Raw genomic sequence first — 12,744 nt, 5'->3', positions numbered from 1 at the left:
ATCGCCATGGTTACAGACTACAAGCAGACCCCGTGTGTAGTCTGATCCTGATCCGATTACTGTATTTTTGGTACAGACAGAAAAATAGGGGGTCACAAGGGAAAAAGTAATTTGCGGAACGGCACGGACAGCCATTAGTATAACTGCCTATTCTTGTCCGCAAAACGGACAAGAATAGGACAGGTTATATTTTTTGGGCGGACCACGGAACGGAGCAACGGAAGCGGACAGCACACAGAATGCTGTCCGAATCTTTTGCGGCCCCATTGAAGTGAATGGGTCCGCATCCAAGCCGCAAAAAACTGCAGCTCGGATGCAGACCCAAACAACGGTTGTGTGCATGAAGCCTAAACAGGAGTAATTTCTAGTCTGTAACCATGGAGACACAAGGTGTGCAGATCTCAATAACCAATAGATGTAACCATGGAGACACAAGGTGTGCAGATCTCAATAACCAATAGATGTAACCATGGAGACATAAGGTGTGCAGATCTCAATACCCAATAGATGTAACCATGGAGACATAAGGTGTGCAGATCTCAATAACCAATAGATGTAACCATGGAGACACAAGGTGTGCAGATCTCAATAACCAATAGATGTAACCATGGAGACACAAGGTGTGCAGATCTCAATAACCAATAGATGTAACCATGGAGACACAAGGTGTTCAGATCTCAATAACCAATAGATGTAACCATGGAGACACAAGGTGTGCAGATCTCAATAACCAATAGATGTAACCATGGAGACATAAGGTGTGCAGATCTCAATAACCAATAGATGTAACCATGGAGACACAAGGTGTGCAGATCTCAATAACCAATAGATGTAACCATGGAGACACAAGGTGTGCAGATCTCAATAACCAATAGATGTAACCATGGAGACACATAGGTCTATGCAGGAGCTGCATACACAATAAGGCAGGAGGATTTTTTTTTAAATCAAGACTATTTTCAATGGTTTTATTTTATTTTCGGTGCATTGGAGCAGTAACTAAAATGGCGGCAGAAGTATACACACCCCAGACCTGCAGCCATTTTTGTAACTGCCTCCGAAAATAGCCAGGGCAGCAGAGTATCCACGGCCTAGGTAGGTACTGTACCTTTGCAAACGTTGCTGTCTCGAATATCCCTGCTGGGGTCTTTGTAGTAGAAAGGCTTGCAGAGCTCGCAGTTTCGTCCCATTGTATTATGCTGACAGTCGTCACAGACGCCGCCGCTCGTGTTTCTGGTGGACAGGTACACCGCCATGTCAAAGTGACACTTTCGGGAATGATTGTTGCAGTTGCATTCTGAAAATGAATGAGAATTTCCAGTTAAAACCGCCGGTGTAGCTGGGCTGGACAGTGCCCCGAATTAAAGGGGTTGTCCAGCTGATCAAAATTTTTTGAAAAAAAGAAAAGTTTCAATGATTTAAAATAATGAAATAAGTCATACTCACCTACCAATCCAAAAACTGCCTGGACCCTCTGGACACACAGGAAATGTCTGAGGAGGGTCACTGCCGCAGAGCAGCCCAGGAACTGGAGACCACTGGAGGATTGGTGGCAGATTTGCAGCGAAGTATTGTATATTTAAAGGTGCTGGTCCATCTCATACATTGGGGGCATATCACCTCTGGGACTCACAACTTCTCTAAAACGGAGCCTGCAAGAGAAGGAGAGTGGACCGCGCATGCACGGCCGCCCTCCATTCTTTTCTATGGGAGTGGTGAAAATAGCCAAGTGGCGCAGTCGTTTTTTTTCCGAAAGTCTGATATAAATGAATGGGTTGCGCACTGCGCAAGCGCGGCCACCGCTCCATGTACTTCTATGGGGTTGACGGAAATATTGCTCGGCTATTTTCAGATAAATGACGGGTGGCACATGCGCGGTCCGCTCTCCACTTTGCCGGCTCCATTCTAGAGATAGGTACGGGTCCAAAAGGTGAGACCCACACCTATCAGACATTGCGCTAGCGACATGCCCCCAATGTATGATGAGATGACGGAGCCCCTTTAATTATTTTACACTATTCTAAGCTTGTTTTTTCTATTATTCCATAAAAGGGGTCGTCTCATTTCAGCAAGTGACATCTATCGTGTAGAGAAAGTAATTACATGGAACTATCATGTTGTCACTGGGTCACCCATAGCCCCTGCTTTACTTTCTCTATAGCTTCTTCTATTTTAAACCTAAAGGGATTGTCTCACTTCAGCAAATGCTTAAAGTTAATGCAAAAGTTAATACAAGGCCTTTACTAATGTATTGTGATTGTCCATATTGCCTCCCGAACTGGATGGATTCATTTTTCCATCACATTATACACTGCTCATATCCAGGGGTTACGACCACCCTGAAATACAGTAGTGGTGGTCGTGCTTGCCCACTATAGGAAAAAGTGCCAGCCTTTCTGGTGTCCAGTACCGTGGAAGCGCACGTAGGCACGCATGCGCAGCAGCTTCTGCCCCGGCCACCTAGTGGCTAAAGAGAGACAACCCCTAAAATGGGTTTGTCCACCCGATTTTTACCATGATAAAAGCAATTTGCTGATGTGAGACACCCCCTTTAAGTGTAAAACAGAAGACGCTATGCACATGCAGGAAGCCTGGGTGACCCAGTGACAGAATGGTAGCTCCGTAGCCACTAAAAATGGCTCCTGCAACCCAGCTACAAGAGGAAGAAAAGTTCAGAAGCGGTAACTGGTTGACATAGATCAGGGATCCCCAACCTGTGGCCCTCCAGCTGTTGCAAAACTACAACTCCCAGTATGCCTGCACAGCCTACAGCTATTAGGGCATGCTGGGAGTTGTAGTTTTGCAACACTTGGAGGGCTGCAGGTTGAGCATCCCTGACGTAGAGAAAAGCGAAACCCCCAAAATTTCCACTCACTTTTGCAGGCATTGCTGCTGCGCCCTTCGGCCGGCCTCCAGGGAACGTCGTTGAAGAAGCTGTCGCACTGTTCGCAGTTCAGCCCCTTGGTGTTGTGCTTACAGGCGCATCTCCCGTGGACCTGAGGAGTGGAAAAGGTAAGAAAAAAGTAAGACAACCCGGGACGACTTTGTCTATTCGTCCTGTGTGAAATATATGTTCAAGGCCGGGCACCGAGCTGTGGAAGAAGGAGGGGGTTCAAAGTGAAAGTGTGTGTGGGGGGGGGGGGGGGGTTGGGTGCTGGACACCAGAGGATAAGGTGACCCCGTAGCAATCAGTCGTCCAGCGTGCAATTCTATATAGTTAGTTTTTTTCAATTCGTAACCATTTTCAAGACCTCTGCTTGCAGTCAGTGGAGACATTGTTAATTACACTCAAAATGCCCATCATGACCTAGTCTAGCGTACACTGCTGAGAGTTTGTTGCAATGTATCGGCCCAACAGCGGCACAAGTTACTGTTGGCTTCACTGATACATTGTAACAACTGCTGTGTAAGCAGGACAACCGCAGGGCTTTTTTTTTTCCCCCCGAAACTGAATGTAAACCAAGTTTTCTTTCACTGACAGCAAGCAGAGATCTTGAAAATGGTGAAGAACTAAAACACAAAGGATATTACAAAATGGAAGAACTTCTTATTTTTTTAAAATGAAATTAAAGGTGTTTTCCAGGTGTTTAGTATTGATGACCTGTCCTCAGTATTTGAACGGTGGGGGTCTGACGCCTGGCACCCCAGCCAATCAGCTCTTTGATGACAGAGCGCCGCGGTCTCTTCCTAGGCCATGTGACGTCATGTTCATTGGTCACTTGGCCTAGGCACAGCTCAGTCCCATTAAAGTAAATAACAAGTGCCATACCAAGCACGGCCACTGCGCAGTGGGTGGAGCTGTGCTTGGTAAGCTCCGGCGAGCGCTGCGGCCTCTTTAAACAGGGTGTCAGACCCCCCACGGATCTGATAGTGATGACCTATCCTGAGGAACACCCAAAAAAAACCTTATTGAAGACCCTTACCATGCCCTCCACGTCCTTGGAGATGCCTTCGATGGGGGCACACTCGGAGGCGTGACCGTAACAGAAGCAGTTACCCCGCACCACCAGCTCGTACAGGGCGTAATAATACTTTTCCTTTATTTCCACTCGAGAATCCAGTAAGTTATCGCCCAGCGTGTGCAGCCTGGTGAAATTAACCCTGAGGTTGGTGATCTTCACAAGATCTGAAACGGAAAACATGGACAACGCTCAGTATATTAAGTTGGACCTCAGAAAGAGACGTTTTTGTGGACAGTCAGGTGGAAGTGTTGTCCACATAAAAAGATATATGTTTAAAGGCTAAAGACACATTTAAAGGAATTATCCCATGATGAATGTAAAATATGAAAATCAGACATCTTATAGTACATGACAAAGATCCAGAGCTCCTCCCATTCATTTTTCTAATTTGCTTTCAAGCTGGCTGCTCAGGGGGGGGGGGGGGGGGTGTCCTTTCTGCTGCAGCTCTCTCCCTATCACAGCTCAGGGGGTGTGTCATTTCTGCTGCAGCTCTCTCCCTATCACAGCTCAGGAGGTGTCATTTCTGCTGCAGCTCTCTCCCTATCACAGCTCAGGAGGTGTGTCCTTTCTGCTGCAGCTCTCTCCCTATCACAGCTCAGGAGGTGTGTCCTTTCTTTTGCAGCTCTCTCCCTATCACAGCTCAGGAGGTGTGTCCTTTCGGCTGCAGCTCTCTCCCTATCACAGCTCAAGAGGTGTGTTCTTTCTTCTGCAGCTCTCTCCCTATCACAGCTCAGGAGGTGTGTCCTTTTGGCTGCAGCTCTCTCCCTATCACAGCTCAGGAGGTGTGTCCTTTCGGCCGCAGCTCTCTCCCTATCACAGCTCAGGAGGTGTGTCCTTTCGGCTGCAGCTCTCTCCCTATCACAGCTCAGGAGGTGTGTCCTTTCGGCTGCAGCTCTCTCCCTATCACAGCTCAGGAGGTGTGTCTTTTCTGCTGCAGCTCTCTCCCTATCACAGCCCAGGAGGTGTGTCCTTTCTGCTGCAGCTCTCTCCCTATCACAGCTCAGGAGGTGTGTCCTTTCTGCTGCAGCTCTCTCCCTATCACAGCTCAGGGGGTATATTCTTTCTGCTGTAGCTCTAGGGACATATCTTTTTCTGCTGCAGCTCTCTCTCTATCACAGCTCAGGAGGCAGTTGAAGGATAGAACTGAGCATCTGCTTCCACCTCAGCGAAGGTGGACAGAGAAATAAGAAATAGAACAAACAGCAGGAGGCGCTATACAGATACATTTTATTGCATAACTCAGTGGCTATAATACATTTGTAGGTACAAAAGTATTCAGATCCAGGTGCTGGTTTGAAAATGGCAAAATATTTTTAGTGGGTCAACATGATTTTAAATATCAGTGGTCACCTTAAACAGTAAGAAGTTGCACTAAGTTTTCCTTCATTTTCAGACTCCCTGATATTCAATTTACAACCTGCTCCTAGTTTCAGACTTTTCTCATGGGGCTATGTCCCTCCCAGTAATAGAGGCTGGATTAGATGTTTGTGTGCCCAGGATGCTGCTGTCGTCACTAGCTCTCAGGTATCAGTACAGCTTGATTTCTGGACTTGCTTTTCCTTCTACACCCCATGATTGATCTCTTCCCAGTCACTAATGCTGAGGAGTGTGTGATTCCTCCTCTCTCCCCCGGGAAATTGCCTTGTGTGTGCTTTTCCTCTCTATCTACAGTCTGTGTGAGCGGCCCTCTTTGGATGCCTTTCCTCCTCTTCACACTCAAATCTGCCATTTACAACCTCCTGCCCCTCTCTGCTGCTTATCTCTAATACTGAGAGCAGGGAGGGGGAGAGCAGAGAGAGAGCCATCAGAAACAGGAGCAGGCGCTTCGAGGGAGTTACATTCAGCAGCTCGGCGAAGGACTTACACACAGTCTGCAGAAGTAAAATAGGAGGATATTTTTTTAATGAAGACTAATAAAGTTGCTTTACGAAGCAAATGAACAATAAAAAAAAATCTAATAATGCTAAATTTTTATATTAATAATGAGAAATTCTGCTGTATCCCATAATAACTCCAAATAGATGACTCCAAATGAGTGGGCCCCAAAGCAACTGGGAACCTGCTGCAGAAACTCAAAGCTGAAGCTGGGGATCAATGGGATACTTTTGTATCCAGCCTAGACAGTGCTCTGTACGCATACTGGATTCTATGCTGATACATTGTAGCAAACTACCAGAGAGCTGTGCCTAGCTCACAGAGCGTTGTCCAGACTGGTTACACTTGTAAATTTCCACCTCTCAGCTGAGAGCAGGACTAGTTATGTCTCTGAATGTAACCAGAACAGTATCCTCATTCACTGACAGCAAGCTTAGATCTTGCAAATAGTGAGAAATTGAAACACCAACTTTATTAGAAAGTTATAAAAGACTGTGAAGCAGGGCAGGATTTGGCTCTTTGGGGAAGTAATCTCTGTATTGTTTGTGACAGCTCTGGTGATAACATGGCTCTCGTGCACTTGTCGTCCGGGGTCTGCAGGGTGACACTTCCACTTATTCTACCGGCTGGGACTTGTCAGGACTTTACAGTAATCAGTTTTATAAACTCTTCAGAAGGCTGGGGCTGGAGAAGAGCCAAGAGCAACACCCAGTATCATCCGTTATACAGGGAGTCTGCCATGTATGGAAGTGCAGCAAAGCACCAGGCTAAATCAGTAACAGCCCCAGACATCTTCCCTCCGAGCACAAATAGCTCTGCAGCATTCAGGAGGGGAGACAGACGTCCCCGTAACTGCTAGGAAATAACTCAGGACTGATCTGTTAATTCTGCTCTAAGCTCCAATATCAATCTGCGCACAGCTACTGGAAAAATGTCATCGAAATCTGAGGCTCCTGCTGAAAATCTATCATCAAGGAGAATGTTCCCTGTGTCTAGAATATAATTACACAAAATCCATATAAAACCGAGGGTCTCTGCACAACCATTACATTACTTAGGGTACGTTCACACTAGCGTTATTCTTTTCCGGTATTGAGTTCCGTCACAGGGGCTCAATACCGAAAAAAAAAACGCTTCAGTTTTAATTCCCATTGAAATGTATTAATGCCGGTACCAAGTGTTCCAGAAAACCGGATCCGGTTTCCCGGTTTGCGCAATGCGAAAAAAATAAATGCCGGATCAGTTTTTCCGGATGGCACCAGAGAGCCGGATCCGGAATTTCAATGCATTTGTCAGACGGATCCGTCTACAAATGATATCCGTTTGCATATGGATTTCCCGGATCCGGCAGGCAGTTCCAGCGACGGAACTGCCTGCCGGATCCTCACAACCCAAGTGTGAAAGTAGCCTTATCCTGTACCGATCCCTTGTTACATCCTGTATTATACTTCAAAGCTGCACTCACTATTCTGCTGGTGCAGTCACTGTGTACATACATTACATTACTTATCCTGTACCGATCCCTTGTTACATTCTGTATTATACTTCAGAGCTGCACTCACTATTCTGCTGGTGCAGTCACTGTGTACATACATTACATTACTTATCCTGTACTAATGCTGAGTTACATTCTGTATTATACTCAAGAGCTGCACTCACTATTCTGCTGGTGCAGTCACTGTGTACATACATTACTTATCCTGTACTGATCCTGAGTTACATCCTGTATTATACTTCAGAGCTGCACTCACTATTCTGCTGGTGCAGTCACTGTGTACATACATTACATTACTTATCCTGTACTGATCCTGAGTTACATCCTGTATTATACTCCAGAGCTGTACTCACTATTCCTGCTGGTGGAGTCACTGTGTACATACATTACATTACTTATCCTGTACTGATCCTGAGTTACATCCTGTATTATACTCCAGAGCTGCACTCACTATTCTGCTGGTGGAGTCACTGTGTACATACATTACTTATCCTGTACTGATCCTGAGTTACATCCTGTATTATACTCCAGAGCTGCACTCACTATTCTGCTGGTGCAGTCACTGTGTATATACATTACATTACTTATCCTGTACTGATCCTGAGTTACATCCTGTATTATACTCCAGAGCTGCACTCACTATTCTGCTTGTGCAGTCACTGTGTCCTTACATTACTTATCCTGTACTGATCCTGAGTTACATCCTGTATTATACTCCAGAGCTGCACTCACTATTCTGCTGGTGCAGTCACTGTGTACATACATTACATTACTTATCCTGTACTGATCCTGAGTTACATCCTGTATTATACTCCAGAGCTGCACTCACTATTCTGCTGGTGCAGTCACTGTGTACATACATTACATTACTTATCCTGCACTGATCCTGAGTTACATCCTGTATTATACTCCAGAGCTGCACTCACTATTCTGCTTGTGCAGTCACTGTGTCCTTACATTACTTATCCTGTATGGGCCCTTAGGGCTCTCCAACAACTCACAGAAAAGCCTCCATGTGCCTGGGTATATAATCAGAGACATATGGCAGTACAGTAGTGCCCCATAGTGCACTGTTATGGCGTCATACATAGTGTGTTTAATCTGAGAACTTACTCTGAATACGAGGACTGTACGGGTCCCTGATGTGAATAGCTGGATCCAGAACTTTGAATATCACCTAAAGACAGAGGGAGAAGAGGATTATATACTGAAATATAGACTAGACTTTATACTGCCTTTTTGTCAAGACCGGTGGGCTTTGCTGGGTGGGGGGTCTTCCTTTAAACATCAGCACTTAAATATAGAAGCAAGAGGCGGCAGTAAGGTCAGTGACGGTATGGGGGTGTATATAAACGGACAACTGCGCTGTCCCAATGTGCAAAAGACAGTGCACTCCAGAGCCACAGGCACTCAGTGTGCCGCCATATGGTGCTCAATAGGAAACCACATTTCAGAATGACTTTCCCTTAGAAGCAGTGCAGAGTCTATGAGTGGTATGGCCCCACGGAGCGTAATACCGATATATTTTACGTATGTACCGCCAAAATTAGCCGCAGCGTTTTTTGTTTTGTTTTTTTTTCGTTTATTCTCACCTCTCCTGCATTGGATGGCTCGATTTCAGAATATCGAGATTCGCAGATCAGATCGTCCACCTGTCTTTGGATGCTGCGTGAAATATTCGGGTAGACGGACGCGCAGTCATAGGCAAAGTATCTGTAAACCTTCCAGCTCCGTCCGAAATCCGTGGAACGCTCCACTAACATGGCGGCCGGTCTGAAGGTCTAAGGAAAAGCGCGACGGACCGTTAAGTTGCGCAGCGTTCTGGACCCTGAGTCAACGTTTCCCTTTCGTTGACTGCAAGCAGAGGTCATGAATTTGAAATGTAATAGATAGGACACCATTTTAAAGGGGGCTTTCTAATCTGTCTATGAGATTGGTCAGGTACGATGAGGGCCCCGATCTAGTTTTTTTGGGGCCCGTGTCCGTTGTATTTACCTTGAAAGTCATGATGAGGTGAGTGAAGTGAAATTCTGCTTCCAGGTCCAGCTGAATGCTGACATCTGGGACGCCTGGAAGACAACACAAAGGGTTAATATGGTGATCCCATATATGTTAGATTACCCAACCCCCCCCCCCCCCCCTAATAACGTGAGATAAGCGGCGCCTTTGATACAATAGGAACAAGTGGAGGTAATTAATGACCAGTCCATGTAAGTGTCCCACAAAGGGCGGCCCCCAGACAAGGGTCTCCGTGGCCCTCGAAATCCAGGGTATCTGCGCGCCTCTGTGACGTCATCGGAGGCGGAATTATATATATTTTTTATGCTTTTTATTTAATAATAAACTTTATAATGAGAGATGAGCGAAGTTCTCTAAAATTCGATTCGATACAAAAATGTAAGTTGCGATTGCTCCGCCCCCATCATTGAACCCCTCAGATGCCGCGTTCATCACTGATCGCAGCATTTTGATCATAATTTTAAATCATACTCACCGCATCCATTTGATCGCAAAGAGGCCGCCGCGGTGGCCATCTTGCGTGAAGATCCAGCGAGAAATCTCGCCCCGGTGCGTAGTGACGTCACCAATCACCGCGCACGAGATTTCGTGCAGGATCTTCAAGCAAGATGGCCGCCGCGGCCTCTTTGAGCTCGAATGGATGCGGTGAGTATGATTTTTTATTTTTTTACATTTTTAGCGCCATTTCAGAGAAAATCGATTTGTTACCACGAAGCATGAGGAAATTTGCTTTTGCGGCGAATCAAATTTTTCCTTCGATTCGCTCAACGCTATTTATAATATACGTAAAGGTTATAAAAATAGCGCTACACCTGCCAGGATAGCACAAAGTCAAACTGCTCCAAACCGCCTGCCCGTAACACATTGTATTGTCAAAAAATAGAGGGGAGAGAAGTAGCGCCCTGGTCGCTGAGAGAGGGTAACAATCATCAGGTCCTTCTGTACCTGGGTGGCACCATAGTAGAGGCCCCCTCTGTTCTGCACCGCCCTCATACCTTCCCTGGGTTGGCACATGTCACTGCCCCATGGTGGTGCCCAGATGCCCGACAAAATGCGTCTGGGAATAAGAAATACATCAAAGTGTTTCCCCTTTGAAGCTGAATTGATAATAGCGAAGGAATGAGGAGCGCGGATTACGTGCCGCTGGTCTCAGTCTTCTCCTGGAGGGGCTTCAAGAGATCCAGGAGCGGCTTAAACCCTCATTAATGAGTCTGAATATCTGTATTTCTGCCGGATGGTGCAGTGATTGCAGCTCTGGGGAAGTTAGTACATCTGCCCTCAGTGGTGTGCACAGAGGAGAGGGGTCCGTATGTTTTCCCCCCCCCCCATCACACTTGGACAAGATCCGCTTCCCCTTGTTTTTTTTTTTAGCAAAGCAGAACCTCCTGCACAGGGTCTAGCAAAAGGGATTGGTCCAAATAGGCCTGGGCCCCTTCTCTCCTAGGACCCCGCAGCCTCCGCAGGGTGTGTCTGAGATATGTACCGTACTTACTTGCATGGTTGCACCTAGAGCACTACTGCAGAGCATTACTCCTAACATTGTAAAATAGTTTCAATGAATTTAAATTCTTTGATCGTCCTCTTCCCCGGTTCAGCCATTTGATGGTTATATCTATTGTTGGGACAGGTAACCAGTATGGCTACCATAACAATACCCACAGGGGCTGTCACCCAGCTTTTTTAGACTCTAGAATGTCAAATTTGTCTATACTTCATATAAATCTTTGAATTTTAACATTACTATAAATAATCTACATTCAATACATTACTTATTCTGCACTGATTCTGAACTATACTCCAGAGCTGCACTCACTATTCTGCTAGTGGACTCACTGTGTGCAGACATTACTTATCCTGTACTGATCCTGAGTTACATCCTGTATTATTCTCCAGAGCTGCACTCACTATTCTGCTGGTGCAGTCACTGTGTACATACATTACATTACTTATCCTGTACTGATCCTGAGTTACATCCTGTATTACACTCCAGAGCTGCACTCACTATTCTGCTGGTGCAGTCACTGTGTACATACATTACATTACTTATCCTGTACTGATCCCGAGTTACATCCTGTATTATACTCCAGAGCTGCACTCACTATTCTGCTGGTGCAGTCACTATGTACATACATTACATTACTTATCCTGTACTGATCCTGAGTTATATCCTGTATTACACTCCAGAGCTGCACTCACTATTCTGCTGGTGCAGTCACTGTGTACATACATTACTTCTCCTGTACTGATCCTGAGTTACATCCTGTATTATACTCCAGAGCTGCACTCACTATTCTGCTGGTGGAGTCAATGTGTACATACATTACATTACTTATCCTGTACTGATCCCGAGTTACATCCTGTATTATACTTCAGAGCTGCACTCACTATTCTGCTGGTGCAGTCACTATGTACATACATTACATTACTTATCCTGTACTGATCCTGAGTTATATCCTGTATTACACTCCAGAGCTGCACTCACTATTCTGCTGGTGCAGTCACTGTGTACATACATTACATTACTTATCCTGTACTGATCCCGAGTTACATCCTGTATTATACTCCAGAGCTGCACTCACTATTCTGCTGGTGGAGTCACTGTGTACATACATTACTTATCCTGTACTGATCCTGAGTTACATCCTGTATTATACTCCAGAGCTGCACTCACTATTCTGCTGGTGCAGTCACTGTGTACATACATTACTTATCCTGTACTGATCCTGAATTACATCCTGTATTATACTCCAGAGCTGCACTCATGCTTCATACTCCTAACAGTTAGGACAGTTAGTCTTTCCTCCATCAGATTACTGTACAGGGGTTTCTGGTATAAGGGTACCACTTGCCGGCATGTATATCAGCAGAGCATGCTCTGCAGCGACTGAACAAGCAGGGTATGGCTGGAGATTTCAGCTGTTGAGGCCTATTTGTATTGCCGCAGTGATACAGACAGTTACCAGATGCATGTACTGAGCTGCTTCTTACATCCCAACCTGTCAGGCAGCTGTGCATACAGCAGTGGCGGGCAGAGCTGGCAATGTGCTGGCACCACCCAGCAGGAATGTCCTGTTATCTCCACCTGTTCCCCCCGCACAAGTAATAAGAAGATTTTCTCTGCTTGAACTTTCTGCTTGGTAAAAAGCCAGACACAAGTGTTATATCCGCGCTGACACATCCGGGGCCGCCTGTGGAAAAAGTGGGGGTGACCGGAGATCTCGAGTAGAGACTGGCCAACCTGCTGCACCCCCCCAAACTTCAGGGGACCCCCAGCCACAGTTAAGCAGTGGAGCGGATCAGGTCATTCACCAATCAGATAGTGTTTATGGGGGGCTGGTATTTGTAAGCCACTGAAGTAAGAAGGCGGTGAATGTGTGTTTTATGGGGGCACGC

The 12,744-nt window shown here is 46.0% G+C and overlaps 1 protein-coding gene and 1 long non-coding RNA gene across 5 annotated transcripts in view; one reads left to right on the top strand and one right to left on the bottom strand.

Moving 5' to 3' along the window:
- LOC122944032 overlaps window positions 1–12,744 on the top strand; it is a 94,328-nt gene that overhangs the window by 48,443 nt on the left and 33,141 nt on the right. For both annotated transcript variants that reach the window (XR_006390922.1, XR_006390923.1), the window contains exon 4: window positions 2,884–3,012. This is a non-coding gene — a long non-coding RNA (uncharacterized LOC122944032). The remainder of the gene's footprint in view (window positions 1–2,883; window positions 3,013–12,744) is intronic.
- Window positions 1–12,744, bottom strand: part of LAMB2 (laminin subunit beta 2) — a 68,896-nt gene that overhangs the window by 31,301 nt on the left and 24,851 nt on the right. For all 3 annotated transcript variants that reach the window (XM_044302232.1, XM_044302233.1, XM_044302234.1), the window contains exons 5-10: window positions 9,328–9,401; window positions 8,925–9,113; window positions 8,446–8,509; window positions 3,924–4,126; window positions 2,876–2,996; window positions 1,109–1,297 (exon numbers count right to left, since the gene is read on the bottom strand). In XM_044302232.1, coding sequence (XP_044158167.1) covers window positions 1,109–1,297; window positions 2,876–2,996; window positions 3,924–4,126; window positions 8,446–8,509; window positions 8,925–9,113; window positions 9,328–9,401 — 840 coding nt within the window. The remainder of the gene's footprint in view (window positions 1–1,108; window positions 1,298–2,875; window positions 2,997–3,923; window positions 4,127–8,445; window positions 8,510–8,924; window positions 9,114–9,327; window positions 9,402–12,744) is intronic.

The sequence above is a fragment of the Bufo gargarizans genome, chromosome 7 (assembly GCF_014858855.1).
Source record: "Bufo gargarizans isolate SCDJY-AF-19 chromosome 7, ASM1485885v1, whole genome shotgun sequence".
NCBI lineage: Eukaryota > Metazoa > Chordata > Amphibia > Anura > Bufonidae > Bufo > Bufo gargarizans.
Note: the sequence above shows the minus strand (reverse complement) of the source record. Positions and strands in the feature narration are given on the sequence as shown.